The following is a 19003-nucleotide window of genomic DNA, read 5'->3' as shown; positions in this document are numbered from 1 at the left end:
TTTCATTCTGTTCACAAATGGAACCCTAACCTAAATACTTCAAGTGTAATTTCAGGGGAAAAGTACTGTTCAAAAGCCTAGATAACGCATTCCTTTGTTGATGCTAAATATAGTCATCTCGAGATGACACACATTTTGACAATGATCAGTCTTACATATCAAATTTTCAAAAATAGCACAGATTCCATTGAAGGTGAACAAGAAAAATGGCTCTTCACTACATTCAGCTGAAAAGGGATTTAGAAGTGTGAATCTTCCATTAAAACCGAATTTTGCCAATTTGAGGGAAACCGGAGTAAAAAAAATTTTGTTGTAGTTTTTGCTTAGGGCTCCTTAAGGGAGTTGTTGTAGATAAAACACACAATTTCCCACATTTTTCTTTAAATTATTCCAAAGTATAAAAGATCTTCAAAAATAGAGGACTAATAGCTGTGAGGAAGAATCATAACTAGTTGTATTAAATAATCAAAGTTCATTTATACTAAACATATCTCAAAAAAACAACTGTCCCTCAGTTTGATTAATTACACATTTTCCACCTTGGCACACCTCAAAACTCAGAAGAATTTCAAAGATTTAGTGTATTTTGAGTTTTCTTATGGCAGTAATCCAACCTGTAAGGGGGGGGGGGGGGGAAAGGAATAATGTGGTTCACTTAATGACGTGTGACTAAAATGGCATAAATACTCAGGTTTACTAATCGTACTACCCAACACATAGTTATGTTGTGACTCGCAGGCCAATGGGCCCGCTACACAAATTCATTAACAAAATTTAGCTGATGAATGATGCTCCCATGGCTTTGCTCATGGAACTATTTCTCATGGCTTACTTCATTTTTTCTACCTGCCTCTTTCCCAAGGACAGACATTTTGTTAGGACATACCCTTATGCTATTTTTACCTTGTTCTCGCTCGCTCTCCACCGCACCCTCCCCCCAGCTCTCTTTGTTTCGCGTTATGGTCCTCAAATAAATATAAAATGAAGGTCTCGAAGCCACTGCGATAATCATAACCTCTCAACTTCGTTTTTTTTCTTTACAAATGCCAGTAAATTTTTAGCACTGTAGAGCGTTTCACAGTTTACAAACAGTTGGAACGGCGTGGCGTTTTCAAAAAAGAGAGGACAAGGGAGGTCTACGGAGGTGACCACATTATGCACTCCACTCCAACTTCCCACTGTAGTTGCGCAACCCCAACATCCCACCTCGGACAAAATAGCTTCCAGAAAATACTTTGGAGGGAGGGGGTAGCTGACGGGCTGTTAAATCACATATTACTCCCCAAGCTCCGCAGGGACGCACCAGAAAGGATTTCTCTTAAAAACAGCAGGCATCGCTGGCGGCGACGGAGACCGCTCCGGGGGCACGTGGTGGGTGGGGGGGACGCCACTGAACTTGGAGCCTGCTTGGACCCCGAGGGGAGAGCGAGGGGACTGGCACCCACTGCGCTCGCGGAGGGCCGTTCCCTGCAGGAGTAGGGAAGGCACCCGAGCACCCGAGTTCCGTGCCGACAGGGCACGGGCGGAGCTGAAAGCAGGGGAGCGGGCCGAGGAAACCGCCGCCAGAGCCCAAGGCCGGCTCGCGCCGCCAGAGGCGCAGACCCGGGCCGGCACCCCGCCGAGTCCGCAGGACGCGGCTCCCTCGGGCCGGGCCGGGCGCGCAGCCACAGCTGGCCGCAGCCCGGCGCGCTCAGGGGGCTGCGGCTCAGCCCGGCGGCGGGGCGCGTCTTCCCGCAGCCCCCGCCCCCGCGGGGGACCCGACACCTCCGTGTCCGCCGCCCCCGCCCCACGTTCCCCGACTGCTCTCACCCGCCCGGAGCCGACGAGCAGCGAGTGTCCTCCTCGCGCGCGGAGAGGCTGTGCGCGTCCTGCGCCTGGGTGCGGGTAGGGGTCTGGGCGCTCCGGCCGCTGCCGCCGCCGCTCCGGCCGCTGGGAGCCCTCTGGCCGCCGCCGCCGCCTCCAGCAGCAAGTTTCCATAAAAGTCCTGGTGCGCAGCCTGTTCCCGCATTCCAGGCGGGCCCAGCGCCGGCTGCAGCTGTTCCAGAACACCAGGCCAGTTCCCCCAACCCCCACCTCCGCCGTAGCGCCCGGAGGGGGGTGGAGTGTCGAGGAGGGAGACTGGAGAGGGGCGGCGGCTGCCAACTTTCCGCCAGAACCTGCCGGTCGCCCGAGTCTGGGTCGCCGAGCCTCTCACCGGGGGTCTGGCCTCCACCTCCCGGCAGGGACCGGACACGGGAGGGCGGCCTCCCCGGTGGGTAAGGAGTGATGTTGGAATGGGATTCACAGACAGGCTGGAGCCGGCTCCCCACTACCCACAGCCTGTTGGCCCTGGGGCTCACTTCTCTCAGCGGCTCTTGCAGTCCTGATTTCTAACCCGCACGCCGAGCCACCACCTTGTCTTCAACGAAAGCATGACTTTTGACCAATTTTTCCTTTGTTGCTGAGACCACAGGGCAGCAGTCCGGGGACCACTTCGTCTGGCTGTGGCTGTCTTTTGTCTTGGCTTTCGTCTTGAACTCCAAAGAGAGTGGTGATAGAGAAAAGTGGAAGGAGAAGGGGGAGGGAGAAGAAGAGGTTTAAAACACACACACACAACTAAAAGCGAATAATACTTATATAATCGACCACCTTTCCCTAGTTAAAAGCAAATCATCTCTGGTCTTTTTAAACTAAAGGCACCTGAGAATATTGGCACCCACACGCCTTTTCAACCAGCCTGTCAGTTAAACCCATCAGACAACCCACGAAGGGGGGGGTTTCTGGTTTGGGAGATCTTCAGTTTTTCACTGCATGCACAAAATAAATAATAAAAGATAGAAGAAAGAGAGAGAACGAAAAAAAGAAAAATATAAAAACTTTATTGAAGTAGCATCCACAGAGATACAGCAGGGACAAACACTTCCAACTTCCAGCTCTGGACAGACAGTGGTGCTCAGGTTATATTTTCAGGGATATTGAAAAGGCTTTCTACTCCCAGCTGTAGCTTTTCTTCTCCACCCCATCACCATACACTCAGGATGGAGATTTATTTTTTTAAGTTTATGTATTTATTTTGAGAGAGTGTTCATGCTACAGTGTGGGGGTGGGGGAAGGAAGGGGCAGAGAGAGAGAGAATCCCAAGCAGGATCCACACTGTCAGTGCAGAACCCGAGGCGAGGCTCAAACTCATGAACTGTGAGATCATGCCTGAGCCAAAACCGAAAGTGACTTAACTGACTGAGCCACCCAGGTGCACCATGATGGAAATTCTTTTAAGAGGTGTAAGCTGGGGGGGGTGGCGCGCCTGGGTGGCTCAGTCCGTTATGCAGTGGACTTTGGCTTAGATCATGATCTTACAGTTGGTGAGTTCGAGCCTCACATCTGGCTCTCTGCTGTCAGCTTCGAGCCTGCTTTGGATCCTGGGTCGCCCAACCCCCCCATCCGTCTCTGCCCCTTTCCTGCTTGCATGCCTGCACACTCTCCCAAAAATCAATAAATGTTAAAAAATAAAATAAAAGGCGTAAGCTGAGGCAGCACAGAGCCTGCTTAAGATTCTCTCTCCCTCTGCCTTTCCCTCTCCTGCTCATGCGCACATGTGTGCTCTCTCTAAAACAACAACAACAAAAATGAAATAAAAATACGATATCCACTCACCCCATTCACAGCATTCCCTCCTTTCCTGCTGTGGTTTTATCCATATTGCATATTGCTAAGTACAATGTTTATTGTCTGCCTTCTTCCACTAGAATGTCTGATCATGATGGCAGGGCTTTTTATTTATTTTGTCAACTGCTACATCCTCAGTATCTAGAACTGCATATTTGTTGAATGAAAGAATGAATAATGAATTGGTGAAGGGAGAAGAAGGCCTCCCATGCCTTGGATACCTACTAGAGGGTTTTCTTTTTTTTTTTAAGAGACCGAGACAGAGCGAGTGAGAGAGGGGCAAAGAAGGAGAGAGACAGAGAATTCCAAGCAGGCTGTGTGCTGCCAGCACAGAGCCCAACTCGGGACTCAAACCCACAAACCATGAGATCATGACCTAAGCTGAAACCAAGAGTTGGATGCTTAACCAACTGAGCCACCCAGGCGTCCCCCTATTAGAGTTTTGTAGGAAGAATGAAGCACTTTGTTTAATGAGGTGAGCCCAGCAAATGGATTATCAGTTAAGAGAGCTTGTACTCACTTCTTTAAATCATAAAAATAAATGCATACTTATAAGTTGGAAAGTTTCAGGAGGAAAGGGGTGGAATGAGAGTTCATAATAGGGAACACTGACACAGGTTGGGAGTGAAGGAAAGGCTTCTCTGAGAAAGCAGCATTTAAGTGGACAGCAGGAGCATATGTTGAAGTTAGGTAAGTGGGGAGTGGGGAAAGAGGATGTCATGCAGAGAGATCAGCTTGTGCAAAGGTCCTGCAGCCAGAATGACCATGGAAAGTTTCATGAACTAAAGAAGGTTGAGGTAATGGTACTGAAGGGAGCAAGGGGGCGAGCTGGACCATCTAGGCCACCTGTCTAGATTAAGTTTAAATAGCTGTTTCAATTACCGATTTAGAATGTTTCTCTAATTGAGGAATGAATAGCTTACACCTCTTAATTTTAATTTTATTTGTTTATTTTCAGAGAAAGGGGGGGCAGGGGAGAGAGAGAGAATCTCCAAAAAACTCTGCTCTGTCAGCACAGAGCCCGTTGCGGGGCTCGATCTCACAAATCATGAGATCATAACCTGAGCCAAAATCAAGAGTTTGTCGTTCAACCAACTGAGCAATCCAGGTGCCCCAAACATTGTACAAAAGGGGTCCAGAGAAGAAAGATCCTGACATGTTCTAGAAAGAGCAAGGAGGCTTGTGTGGGTGAAGCTGAGTGGCATAGGGTGAAAAGAGGAAGTAGACAAGGACAGGACACAGCGGAGCCTTTTGTCTAACATTGTAAGGACTTTGGCCTTTAAGATGGCTGGCCATGGCAGATTGTGAACAAAGTAGTGACATGATCTGACATATTTTTAACATGTTCACTCTGGCTGATATGCTACAAATACACTAGATGAGACCGGAGACCAATTACAAGGTGTCCAAAATAACCAGATGACAGGTAACAGGAGTTGGGACCATGGTGACACCTGTGAAGACAGAAGTGCTTGGCACTTTTTTTTTTCTTGGTACATTTTAAAAAATGTAGAACCAGTAGATTTTGGCACAAGATACAACATGAAGTGTGAGGACAAAGTTTTTGGCCTGAGGAACTGGAAGAATGGAGTTGTCAGTTGTCAAGTGCTGGCAAGAGGCGGTTTAAGCCGCTGTGGTCAGGAGCTCAGTTTTGGACATGCTAAACTTAAGACTATTTGAGGGGTGCCTGGGTGGCTCAGTCAGTTACGTGTCCAACTCTGGATTCTGGCTCAGGTCATGATCTCAGTTCATGAGACGAGCCCCTCACTGGGCTCTGCACTGATGGCCCAGAGCCTGCTTGGGATTCTCTCTCTCTCTGTCCCTTCCCCACTCACACACACAGTCTCTCTCTCTTGCAAAATAAATAAGTACATAAATAAAAAGAAAAAAAAGACTATCTGAAATCTAGGATTTGCCATTTTTTAATAAACATACCTCATATACCTATCATGAATCACTTGGGTTTATTCTCAAACTTGATTATATCAGTTGCACATTATTGAAATGACATAAAATTACAAAAAGGAATAAATGTGAAAGCAAAGTAAGTAATGTTTTTACAAAAGCTAGGATGAAAGCTTTGAAGACTTGATAAAGGCAAATAGATTATAAAAATTACCATTAAGCTAGGTGGGGGTAAGGCAAAGTATAAAAGTGGCTACAAAATTAGGAAAACCAGGTGGATTTGGCATTCATTGCTTCCCATGTAAGTTTTTTCTCCTTCAAAAGGGAAACTGGAAATCCCAGATGATGATTTAGATGGATAGTTTATACAACAAAGATACCTCAGAATACCAAACAGATCCATACTCGTAGTGAAGGCCTTGACCCTACATCAAATTATTGCCCAAAGAATATATATTTATTCATTTAAAGTATCTACCTTAACTATATATAATGTATTATGATTCCCTGTGATGGTATCCAGCCACTAAGATGACCCCAAATGATCCTGCCTTTTAATGTTCACACCCTTGTGTAATGCCCTTCCGTATTGTGTCACGGTTGTCACAGTTGGCCCGGGTGATCAATAGAACACAGCACAAGTGATGGTGTGCCACTGCCAAGTCTAGGTTATCAAAGATACTGTGTCTTTTGTCTTGATACCGCTTGAATTGCTCACTCTGGAAGATGCCAGCAATAGTTTTAAAGACACTTATGTAGGGGCGCCTGGGTGGCTCAGTCGGTTAAGCGTCCGACTTCAGCCCGGGTCACGATCTCGCGGTCCGTGAGTTCGAGCCCTGCGTCGGGCTCTGGGCTGATGGCTCAGAGCCTGGAGCCTGCTTCTGATTCTGTGTCTCCCTCTCTCTCTGCCCCTCCCCCGTTCATGCTCTGTCTCTCTCTGTCTCAAAAAATAAATAAATGTTAAAAAAAAAAAATTTAAAGACACTTATGCAGCCAAGAGGCCCACATGGCAAGAACCTAATACCACTTAACGACAGCCATATAAGTAAGCAAATCTTGACGGCAAATCTTCCAGTCCGGCTCAAACCTTCAAATGGCTGCAATCTCAGGAGACACGATAAGCCAGAACCACCAGAAACAGCCATTCCTGGATTCCTAACCCTCAGAAACTGTGAGATAATGTTTATTGTTTCAAGCTGCTAAATTCTGAGATAATTTGTTACGCAGCAGTAGATAACAAACACACCTGCTTTAAACTACTTTTTTTTTTAAGTTTATTTTGAGAGACGGAGAGTGGGGGAGGGGCAGACAGAGAGACTCCCAAACAGGCTCTGCACTGTCAGCTCAGAGGCCCATGTGGGGCTCAAACTCACAAATTGTGAGATCATGACCTGAGCTGAAACCAAAGTCGGATGCTTCACCAACTGAGCCACCCAGGCTCCCCTAACTTTTTTTTTTTTTTTTTTTTGGATTTTTGAAGGAGAGAGACAGAGCACAAGTTGGGGAGGGGCAGGGAGAGAGGAAGACACTGAATCTGAAGCAGGCTCCAAGCTCTAAAGCTGTCAGCACAGAGCCCAATGCGGGGCTTGAACTCACAAACTGCGAGATCATGACCTGAGCCGAAGTCAGACACTTAACCGACTGAGCCACCCAGGTGCCTCTAACCTACTTTTTTTTAAAAAAGAGAGACAGAGAGAGAGAGAGAGAGACGGAGAGAGAGAGAAAGAAAGACTTTTAAGCAGGCTCCACACTCAGTGTGGAGCTCAATGCAGGGCTTGATCCCATGACCTTGGGATCATGACCTAAGCCGAAATCAAGAGTTGGATGCTCAACGGAGTTACCCAGGCACTCCCCTACTTTTTTAAATTAGCCATCTCCTAACCACATTAAAGATCCAGTCCTTTTTAAAGTCTGTGGGCCTATTTTCTCCCAGTGCTGTTAAATAAATAAATTTTTAAAAAATCAACAAAGTTCTGGAAGTCATATATTTCAAGTGCTTGCAAATGTCAAAGTGCTCCTCTATAGTCAAGTATTATGGTATTACTTCAAACATAGCAAATCATAAAAGTTCTGTAATCTCCTATATATAAATGTACTTTGTGAAAGGCTTTTGTGACACACATAAGAGACAGTTAAAAGCAAAACGTTGAGGTGATATTTGATGTACCAGTTACTTTGCTATGGCTTTTAAGCAAAGAATAAGGTGTCAAAGAAGGTTTGCTTTTTTCTTCTATATTGGAATTCAGTCCTTCCCTGCCCAAATGATGAAGGTTACTTAAAGGTTTTCACTGTTCAGAGGCAGGGGTAAAAAACAACACCACCTCAGCAGACAAGAAAGCTGTGCAGCCTGATCAAAGATAGCAGCATGAGGAGAGGGAGAGATTAAAGGAGAAGACGTGGCAGGATAAAGTACTACAGAATACAGAGTATAAAAAGAAACACTTTGTAATAAAAGTCAAAAGTAGCATAAGAACAGTAGGGAAGACAGTGGGTAAAACCAAATGAGTTAATAAAGATTTCCAGCAAAACCCTACAAATAACGTAACAAGACACTGACATGCTTGCACAGACGTATTCTAAACAAACCTAAAATTTCAGAGATGTTTAAATTTTTTATTTTTATTTGTTTACTTACGTAATCTCTACACCCAGTGTGGGGCTTGAACTCACGGCCCTGAGATCAAGAATTGCGTGCCCTTCAAACTGAGCCAGCCAGACGCCCCCAAATTCAGTGATGTTTAAAATACAAAACATAAATTCAGGCAGCGGGATTGAGGATGGCAAGGAGGGTGCCGGATGACAAAGAAAACAGAGGCGGAGACAGAGATGCTGCCCCAGATCCCAGCCCCATTTCCTCGCTGGGAAGAGAGTGACCTCGCACTTGTAAGGCAGGTGCTGTTTATGTCCAGATAAACCGTTCTTTGCCGCGTGGTGCTTCCAGCGGTGTCCAGGCAACAACCCCCTCCTTGACTGACTGTATCTGAACTCTGATGAGGAAGTGGTGGGAAATGGGATGTCTGAATAGAGACAGATGCACAAACATCATTCAGATAAATTTATATTGTTTGACAGCATTGCCAATCAAAACACTTTGTTAACTGAAACACAAGTACTTGTGGGGCACCTGGGTGGCTCAGTAAGTTAAGCATCCAACTCCTGATTTCTGCTTGAGTCATGATCCCATATTGAACTCTTGCTGGGCGTTGAGCCTGCTTAAGATTCTCTCTCTCTGCCCCTCCCCCCAATTGCACTCATGCTCTCTCAAACAACAACAACAACAACAACAACAACAACAAATCCCAACTCAAGTACTTTGGCTTCACTCATCAGAAAACTGTCTTTTCTCCCACTCAGTCCATAAAGAAAACATCTACTTTGGCACTTGATTCCAACAGTTCTGCCGTGTCTGTGTTCCCTGTGCCTGTGAATGTGATCTTGCCGAGACTGAAAGTTCCTATATGTCAGGGTCTGATGAGACAAGTATGATCTTGCAAAAGTATAGAAGCATTATATAAAATAGTCGATACCTCAGTAAGATGTACCGTCAGTTTTTTATTTGGCAGTAGTAGAAATACATCCATGTTACAGAGCTTATTTTGGCTAAAGAGCCGGTACAATTTTTTTCTGCTACAGTAGTGTTTCACTTTTACATAAATTAGTAAGTACAGTCCTTACATTTAGGAAATAGACACATTTACTAATATCAGCCAAGTAAAGATAATACATGGTTGTTCTCAAACTAAGCAAAACAATAACACAATAGAATCATTAGGAACAAAGAAAGAATGCCCCTATTTCCATTAATCATAGATTATATAAATTCTTGAGTCCCAGAGAAATTTCTAAATATGATTAATCCAAGCAAAAAACAAAAGATTTGAATTCAGCCTCATTCTTATAATTACTTTGAAAGATATACTCCAAATAATTTCCTATATGTGTTCATATTAAAATAAAAGCAAATTATGTCATGAACATAATTAGAAATTTCTGATTATGAAAGGTCACAGAGAAGTATATTAAATGTTACTTTGGCATTCCTATTTCAATGTTTAAAAGGATAATAAACTAATTCTTTTGTGATGCAAATAATCACTCTTTAGGTAATCATTTAAGTAGAAAACGTGACCTCTTTTTTTTTTTAATTGAAACATAGTTGACACACAATGTTGCATTAGTTTCAGGTGTGAACATGTTACATCTTAAGGCAAGAGACAGTTTGTAAATATTTTTTTTATAAAGTCAGATAATTTAACAATAGAATCAAAATAAAGGGATGCAAATAAACAGTACTTTTTTCTGAGAGAAAGTTTTTTGAAGCGGACTGTAACAGGATGAAAAACTTGGCTTCTTTTAAATAAAAAAGTAATGTCAGTTTGATTTTTAATAAATGTATTGTAAGCCTTCGAGAAGAAGTAACTAGACTTTTAGTTGAACAAAAACATAGAGAAACCAAAATAGAAAAAAAGTTAGCAAATATAAATCACCTGAACACTGACTGATCTTTTTTCTTCCAGAAAACAGGAAGAAAAAGCCATTTTCTCAGGATGATTTCAAGGCCCTCTTATCACATACACAGGGGAGTGGATGTTAGTAGGACTCATGATGGCAATGTTAAGTGTCAAACAGGGTTCCTTCCTAAGAGGCTCTAGACTAGTTTAATCCTTTTTTATTATTACAACATTGTTTTAGCTGTTTACCCCTATATCAAGGCAAACTGAAACTGGTACATATGTGTTAAGCACTCTTCTGTGGTCAGAAACTGTTTTTGAGAGATGTTTCTTTTAAAAAGTTCAAGTTTCTTCCCTTACAATAGAGAGGTTTTTCCTATACTTACTACCCTGAAGTTCTACTTGGTCACTCTTGTCTCTTTCATCAAAGGCCACAAAGAAGCATTTTGCTAAAATAGTAGCTACACAGCTGACCAGAAACTAATCAAACTCACTGATTTTGAGAAACCAACCTCTTGAATATGGGTGGCTTTTTTTTTTTTTTTTTTTTTTTAAGGTGAAAAGTAAAAGAGAAGATAAAACACCTTCTGGAAAGCTATTCATCTTATCTGATGAAATAAATTCCCCAGAGTCATCTTATGTAATAGCAGCATTATTAAATAGTGCAATTCTTCAAAATAGGTTTAAAATAATATCTTCCTCAACTAAAAAAGTAATTAAGTTTACTTCTAGCTTTGTTTGTAACATCACAGCTTAGAACAGTTAGCCTCCCCCTCCCCCCGTAAACAGGAAGATTAATATAAGCAATAATTGTCCTGTCTACACAATGATGGGAGTGTGTGTGTGTGTGTGTGTGTGTGTGTGTGTGTGTATACACGTGTGTGTGTGAATCATTCGAGGCCAGGGGTACCTCAACAAGAAACTAAAAATACAAGAGATGAATTAAAAAATAAAACAACACATAATGGAATTTTTAGTTTTGATACTTCTAATGATATTCCTCCATCAATAATAAAAGTTATGAATAGCCAATTGTTAAATTACAAATACATGTAAGAAAGGTCAGGAGCTGAATATCAGAGCAATATTTCATACTGTTTAACACTCTAACCCACATATTATGGAACACAGTAACATGAAAACAGCATAAAGATTCTGAAACTCATATTTCATAACCAATATTACATAAATATGGCACATATGTAAATTTAAAACCTTAAAAGATTATGCTTTCCTCCTCACTTTTCATTTTCTACTCATTAATCAGAAACTAGGCACTTTAATCTAAAAATTCATTTTTAAAAAATATACTTTAGATCTTTCTGGGTAACTCACTCCTAAAATAAATAAAGCCCATCTCAGGAGCATAATCAATGAATCCCAATCCATTGATTTGCTGAGTGAGCCACTTTAAATAAGTGGTATATGATTTAGACACAAAATTAATACAGCTCTGAATGTATCTAATATACCCTGAAGAACCCCTCATATGAACAAGCCATTTGTTCATCTAGTTATCATAAAGGACATGAAATATACTTCCATGCCATTAAAAAATATTTTGTTCAACTCAGGGGGAAAAAAACCTTTAAGACCTCACTAAGATTCAAAGTATGAATATTTTAAAAATAGGGGCATAATATGACAAACCCCCAGTATGCTACGTTATGTAGAAGGAGAAAGGAGAAATTATTTTACTGTATCCAGATTAATACCTTCAGATATTCACTGGGAGATAGTCTCAAAACTACACACACAAAAAATCTTAATTACCTCTCACAGTTAATAAATGTTATCTTTTTAATCAATATTCATTCAAAGGAAAATGCTCTAACCTATAAAAAGATAAAAGAAATTTCTTCAGTCTCTATTCTAACTTATAGGCCCAACAATAATATATTTTGGAAACTGCAGTAAATCTAATGTAAACTTCTCAGTGTCAATTCATTTAAGTGTTTTATGAGATAGCCATGACAATTTCTTTGATTCAAACATAAGCGAATGCACAAGCAATAATGTAAGCAGTACATATTAAACACCACTACTGCCCAAACTTGATTAAACAATGAATAACTTTACAATGAAAAATACATTTTCAGGCAAAGTTAAACTTGTTGACACAAGGAGTAATATATTCTTACGTATGTGGGCCACAAAGGTCTTGGCTAAAGTGTATATTTTCAAGGTGCAAAGCATAAAAACAGAGCTTTTGAAAATGATACTGGACATTGCAGACAGCTTCAAGACGACGTATCAATTAACTCCCAAATACTGGTTTCAATTCAAGCAGTATTTCTGTAAAATATACAACATTTCACCACACTTGAATTATTACCTAAAGACTAGAAAACATCATTTTGGGTACAGTACACAGGGATTCAATGACAGAACTTCTGTGTAAATATAGTAGGATCACTCTTTCTTTCCTAGATTTTCTTTTCTCTCCCTGAGTCCATATCCCCCAATTCCTTATAACGTGTGTTACAAAATCAATAGTTACCTTAAATATTTCATAGCACACTCAAGTTGTATGGTTTTTATGGTACTTATTGTACTTTGGCTTCCAACAGGCCACTGGACATAACATGACCATGACTACTTATACAACTACTTGTATGCCTCAGTGCATCAGCCCCAAGATAGGCCAGTAAGAGTTCAGTGCGGCGAATAAGTAACTGCATGAGGTCTTCGGCCAAAGTCTCTATACTGGAATAGCGCACCTTCTCGAAGTCAAAAATGTCTTTGAGAAAGAAAAGAACTTGATTCTGGAAAATGAACACAAAACAGATTGGTACTTAACAGACCAAAAGTGCATTAATCTAAATAGCTACTAATATTGTAACAAGCGTTGAATTAGTAGTCAGAAGGCCTGACTCCCAGTGCTAGTTCCACATCCACTGGAAAAAGGACCTTGTACAAATGCTTAAACCTTTCCTGGGTCTCATTTTCTTTTTCTGTAAAATAAGGGATAATACTACTTGTTCTCTGTACCACTCAGAGCCGACATGATGATGAAAAAGAAATAATGTATGGGAAATGCCTGTAAACCCTGAAAGTACTATATAAATGTAAGAGGCTATTGTTAATTCTTTCCCATTAACCGATATTTTCATTGTTACCTCTGAACACTGGTACGAACTTTAAGATAGAAGAGTAAACTATTTCCCGTAATTGTAACTCTTACTTTTTTCAATTAATTAAATTATTTATTTTTGAGAGAGAAAGGAGTGGGGGGAGACAGAGAATCCCAAGCAGGCTCCACACTGAGAGCATGAAGCCTGATGCAGGGCTTGAACTCACAAACCGTGAGATCATGACCTAAACTGAAACCAAGAGTCGACACTTAGTCAACTGAGCCACCCAGGAGCCCCAATTTTATTTATTTATTTATTTATTTAAAATTTTTTTTTTTTTTTTTTTTTTTTTTTACGTTTATTTATTTTGGGGACACAGAGAGACAGAGCATGAACGGGGGAGGGGCAGAGAGAGAGGGAGACACAGAATCGGAAACAGGCTCCAGGCTCTGAGCCATCAGCCCAGAGCCCGACGCGGGGCTCGAATTCACGGACCGCGAGATCGTGACCTGAGCTGAAGTCGGACGCCCAACCGACTGAGCCACCCAGGCGCCCCCAGGAGCCCCACTTTTAAGTTTCAAGTGTGTATTTTTCTGTACCTAAAAAACTTAAGATAGATGAAAAATAAAAATTTCAGATTTCAAATAGATCATGAAAGATATTTCATTTCAGTAAGTTAATACTTACGCTGAAACCCATTTTTTAAAAATTGACGCATAGCTGACATACTGTGTTATATTAATTTCAGGTGTACAACACAATGATTCAACAAGTCTGTACATTACTCAGTGCTCACCAAGGTAAGTGTAGTCACCACCTGTCACCATACAATGTTATTACAATATTATTGACTATATTCCCTATGTTGTACTTTTCATCCCCATGACTTATTTATTTTATAACTGGAAGTTTCTACCTCTAAATCCCCTTCACCTATTTCGCCCACCCTCCCAATTCCTTCCCCTCTGGCAACCCCCAGTTTGTTCCCTGTATTTATTTACTTAAGATTTTCTTTTTAAAGTAATCTACACCCAACGAGGGGCTGGAACTCACAATCCCAAGATCAAGAGTTGTATGCTCTACCAACTCAGCCAGCCAGGTATCACTCTGTATTTATGATTCTATTTGGTTTTTTGTTTGTTCATTTGCTTTGTTTTTGGTTTCCACACATACGTGAAACCATATGGCATCTGTCTTTCTCTGGCTGACTTATTTCACTTAGCATGATACCCTCTAGGTCCATCCATGCTGTTGAAAATAGTAAAATCTCATCCTTTTTTTTTTTTCCGAAACTCATTTTAGGTAAGTTGTGTACTACTAAGTATTAAGTCTCAGCCTGTTATGCCATGATGGGAGAAAAAAAGTAATTCCAAAGAACTAAAAAACAGAAATACTTACTTTCTATCCAACAAAAACCAAATGTTAAGAAGTACTAAGAAGGCATGTTTCATAGATTTGCTTGACTTTATACCTGGACAAATCGTTAGCAATCATCTCTAGCAATCTTAGAGATGAAGAAAAGGAGGACAGAGCATGATTTGCCTACAGTCAGACTGTTTATTAATGACAAACTTAATTCCCAGTCCAAATTTTTCCAAGAAACACATACATTTGGGAGTTCAAGAAAACTAGTCAAAAATTGATCAGTTTTGAATGACAGTAAAATAAGTATTTCCTAAACATTTACATAAATGCTACATTAACAGTACAAAAACATAATAATTTAAATTTTTTTATTTTTCTGTAACATTTTTGTTGTTTTTTTTTTACCGTTTTATTATTTATTTTTGAGAGAGAGACAGAGTGTAAGCCAGGGAGGGGCAGAGAGAGAGGGAGACTCAGAATCCGAAGCAGGCTGCAGGCTCTGGGCTGTCAGCACAGAGCCCGACGCAGGGCTCAAACTCACGAACCGTGAGATCATGACCTGAGCCAAAGTCAGATGCTTAACCGACTGAGCTACTCAGGTGTCCCAATAATTTAACTTTAAATCATCAGTCTAGTGAAACACCCAAACTTACATCAAAAACTTTCAAATTCACTTGATTATGTTTACTTTTATTTGCTCCTTGAAACTCAGCTTAGATTCAAAACTATTAAATGGTTGAGACTTGGGGCGCCTGAGTGGCTGTCAGTTGAGTGTCTGACTCTTGATTTCAGCTCAGGTCATGACCTCATGGTTCATGGGATCGAGCCCCATGCTGGGCTCTGTGCTGACAGTGCAGAGCCTGCTTGGGATTCTCTCTCTGCCTCTCTCCTGCTTGCATTCTCTCTCTCTCTCTCTCTCTCTCTCTCTCTCTCTCTCTCTCTCACCCTCTCTCAAAATAAATAAATAAACTTAAAAAAAAAAAAAAAAAAAAAGACTTTTCTTGGCACTGTGCCAGGCATAGAATTCTGCAGTACACTGTAACTTGTGTTCTGGCAAACTGCTGGCATTGGGATACAACCTTAAACTTTCGTGTTATTTCTCACAACTAGGGTTCTATCACTCATGTTAACCTGGAACAGAACTTACCTCTAAATTGCCTACATGTGCAATAAAGACTGATATTTGCTTTATCAATTTCAAAAGGGTCTAGAGATGAAGAACAACTGTCTGCAGCAACTTGACTGTAACATGGTAACACCATACACACACGTCTCCATTACAGACGGAATTGAATTGATAAGGTGAATGGACTTATGGAATCTACTCCATGATAAAGCACCAAATCTATACAATAATGTTCCACTGGCATTTAAACACTGAATTTAGGTGACTTTTATAACTTTACCTTTTTTTAACATTCTTTTTTTCTACAAAAGCAAAAGCAAAACAGAACAAAACTTACCTGCTTTTTGATTTAGAAAAAAATGATTCAATGGCTGAACATACCTTAAAGAAGCAACATAAATCATAGAGAGAATTTCTAGGACCCAAAAAGCCCCAGGCTAGGACAGGGCTGATTTGCTCGCAAATGGCATAAAAATGGGCAAAAAATCCATCTGGGATCTGTTGGGAAGTAAATGAGAATCAAATTATTTTTACCTTCTTGAATTAGCTATCTCTAGTAGAGAAACTTAAATTCCTACCTATTACATGACCAGCTCTTTTTGAGGGCAGACCAAGTCTACTAAGGAAGTAAATAAGCTTACAAGTAATTTTTAGAGTCACAAAATGTTTTATGTAATTTACATATCCTAGCCAATGGTTTCAAATGTGCTGAGGAACATCATTTCCTGAAGGCATTTTCACCTCATAAAAATACTTCATAAAAAAGCAATCATATGAGTGTTATAACCAAGCAATAACAAGAATGCCACGGTGTTCCTCAGCAGTGAAATTTTTAGGATGAATGAGATGACCAGGGTTTCAGTTATTAAACAGTTCTACTCAACCACTTAATTAGATTATGTGAAAAAGACCAAAATGATTTTTAAATGAGTAAGCACATAAATATGCTTATTAGAATCCTAACTTTTGGTTGAGGAACCAGATGTTACCGAGGCATTTAATTGTGTAATGACCTCTTCTTGTGCGATAGTAACACATACAGTTGTAATTTAGGAACCTCTTCAAGTTTATTAACAACCTTCTGAAATCCTGGGGAATTTGTCACATAGCATCAACTGGGGATAACTGTGCTTCAAGATTCTGTTTGCTGGAGGGGTTATTTTCTATTTTACAGGCTCCAAAATGTCTTCTGAACATCAATTTAAAGAATGTAGATATTGTAACAGCAATTACCATTTAACGAGTACCCATTATATTCCAGATAATGTGCTAGGTTCTGTTTAATCTAACAGAAAGTTTCTGAAAAAGGAGGTTGTGTTAACATCATTTTAATCATGTAGAAAGTGATACTTTGGAGGAGTTAAGTAACCTGTCCTAAATCACACAGAGCTAACCAGCGAAGGCCAAAAAGTTATGAGGGATGCACTCAAGTTATCATTCAGTCTGAGAGGTTCTGCATATATTAAAATTCTAAATCCCATAGACTATACTAGGAGTTCAGACAGGTAGGACATTAGCATGGGGTGAAATACAAGTAATAATGTGAGCTGAACTCAACAATAGGTAAGATGTATTAAACACAGAGGATAGAGCATGGCATTCCAGTAACAGAAAACAGTTCCACAGGAGGTGAGATATATAGGTTATCTGCGGATATGGGCAGGAGACTAGACTAAGGCACAAGATTTATGCTAAGAAGAAATAAAGTTAGATATGTTATTATTGTCATGATTATTATGGTAACCAGCATTTATTAAATTCGTTTTTGTATTTGCTCTTTATTTTATGTTTAAATGAAGCTGGTTGATATTGTCTCATTTCACCCTTACAGCAACCCTATGGGCTAGACACCAACTCCATCCTGCAAAAGGGAGAACTGGAGCTCAGCAGATAGTCAGGAACTGCCCGAGGCCATAATATCTGGTGAGAGAATTAAGCCCAAGTCTATAAGTCAGCTCCCTAGCCCTAAACCAGTGTTTCTCAAACATCTGAGTTTATAATCATCATTTGGAAAGCTTGTTCAAAACACAGGGTCTCTGGAATCATTTTAAACAAAAATTATTCAAATACGTGGTCCCCAGAACTACTTAAAAAATTCTATCTGAGCCATTTCTAACGCTAAACTCTTTCCCACATAGTGGAAATCCCATGGCTGCCTCAAGAGGGAGAAGGACTTCAAAACAGGAGAGGCCGACCCAGTACCAGTAAGCCATTCACCTAGCTTGAGGGGCCGTCCTTATGAGCTGCTGCCCCACTTGAGGACTGACAGGAGCCTCAAATCACTCAACAAAAAGGTCTAAGGCACAATGAAATTTACCTTCATCTGTTGCCTTTTCTGTTTCAGCACTGACCAACAACTTGAAGCCACAGCCTAGATAAATGCAGATGAGAAAAAGCAAGGCTTAAATTTACAACTATATAAACTTTGCATTAGGAGTGATTTTTATTAGAAATTAATAGTTTATAAGTCTAAAATGTTCAAAGCATTAACCACTGATAACAACTAGTCCAGGTTCCTTCTACTGTTTCTAAATAATAATGAAAAGATATTTTGTTTTTATAAATTTTAAAATCAAATGCAAAGACACTGAAGGAAAAAGGTTAAACCCTGGTACCAGAAACTTGGTAACCATAGTTCAACTCTCAGAGTTCTTCAATTCTGTTCCGATGGGAAAAGAGTGAAAATGAAAATATGTGTACACAGATACACATATACAACAATTGTTTTATGTGTAATAATGAAGACAAAGTAATTTTTTTTTCTTCAAGAATAGTACTGCTGGAGGGGCGCCTGGGTGGCTCAGTCGGTTGAGCGTCCGACTTCGGCTCAGGTCATGGTCTCATAGCTTGTGAGTTCGAGCCCCGCATCAGGCTCTGTGCTGACAGCTCGGAGCCTGGAGCCTGCTTCAGATTCAGTGCCTTCCTCTCTCTCCACCCCAACCCACTAGCATTCTGTCTCTCTCTCTCTTAAAAAAAAAATTAAAAAAAAAAAAGAATAGTACTGCTGGAAATAGCTGTGGGTGGAGCTAAAAGTTTTATTCTAATAAGAACTAAGAAAACAACCTTAATGATAGGGACTAAAACACCCAAGTGGATCTTAAAGAAATCTGGCATGGCCCAACTTTGATCAAGGTCACCTTACCAAATCAGTTACAGAAATGGGAGAACATGTACCTTTTATAGTTAAAACACATTTTAAGGGAAAAGTGGACTTATTAAAAATGCTTTAAAATATAGTGGCAGGAATTTCCAAAATAATTGTAAAACAGGCAGCTGGGACATTTCTTAAAAGGCATTCAAATTGCATCATTGCATTGAATATCTATTCCACCTGCTTCCAGGTACACACTTAAAACACAACAAAGAAACAATGTCAGATAGAGATTTGAATACAAAAAAACAAGAGAAACTGAAAACATTTAAAGTACAGAATACAG

General features: G+C 40.5%; 2 protein-coding genes across 8 annotated transcripts in view; both read right to left on the bottom strand.

Moving 5' to 3' along the window:
* The window catches only part of NEXN (nexilin F-actin binding protein), a 50944-nt gene extending 48858 nt beyond the window's left edge, over window positions 1-2086 (bottom strand). For 3 of the 5 annotated variants that reach the window (XM_042952305.1, XM_042952307.1, XM_042952306.1), the window contains exon 1: window positions 1810-2083. The gene's annotated coding sequence lies outside the window, so the exon portion shown is untranslated. Of the gene's footprint in view, window positions 1-1809 lie in introns of all 5 variants that reach the window. The other 2 variants (XM_042952303.1, XM_042952304.1) reach the window with 1 other exon arrangement.
* Window positions 2087-9082: 6996 nt separating this feature from the next.
* MIGA1 (mitoguardin 1) overlaps window positions 9083-19003 on the bottom strand; it is a 104641-nt gene continuing 94720 nt past the window's right edge. For 2 of the 3 annotated variants that reach the window (XM_042952276.1, XM_042952274.1), the window contains exons 14-16: window positions 17884-17937; window positions 15948-16064; window positions 9083-12766 (exon numbers count right to left, since the gene is read on the bottom strand). In XM_042952276.1, coding sequence (XP_042808210.1) covers window positions 12548-12766; window positions 15948-16064; window positions 17884-17937 — 390 coding nt within the window. In that variant the 3' untranslated portion in view covers window positions 9083-12547. The remainder of the gene's footprint in view (window positions 12767-15947; window positions 16065-17883; window positions 17938-19003) is intronic. The other variant, XM_042952275.1, reaches the window with a different exon arrangement.

This window comes from Panthera leo, chromosome C1 (genome assembly GCF_018350215.1).
Source record: "Panthera leo isolate Ple1 chromosome C1, P.leo_Ple1_pat1.1, whole genome shotgun sequence".
Lineage (NCBI taxonomy): Eukaryota > Metazoa > Chordata > Mammalia > Carnivora > Felidae > Panthera > Panthera leo.
The sequence above is the reverse complement of the archived record's forward strand: the minus strand, read 5'-3'. Positions and strand labels throughout refer to the sequence as shown.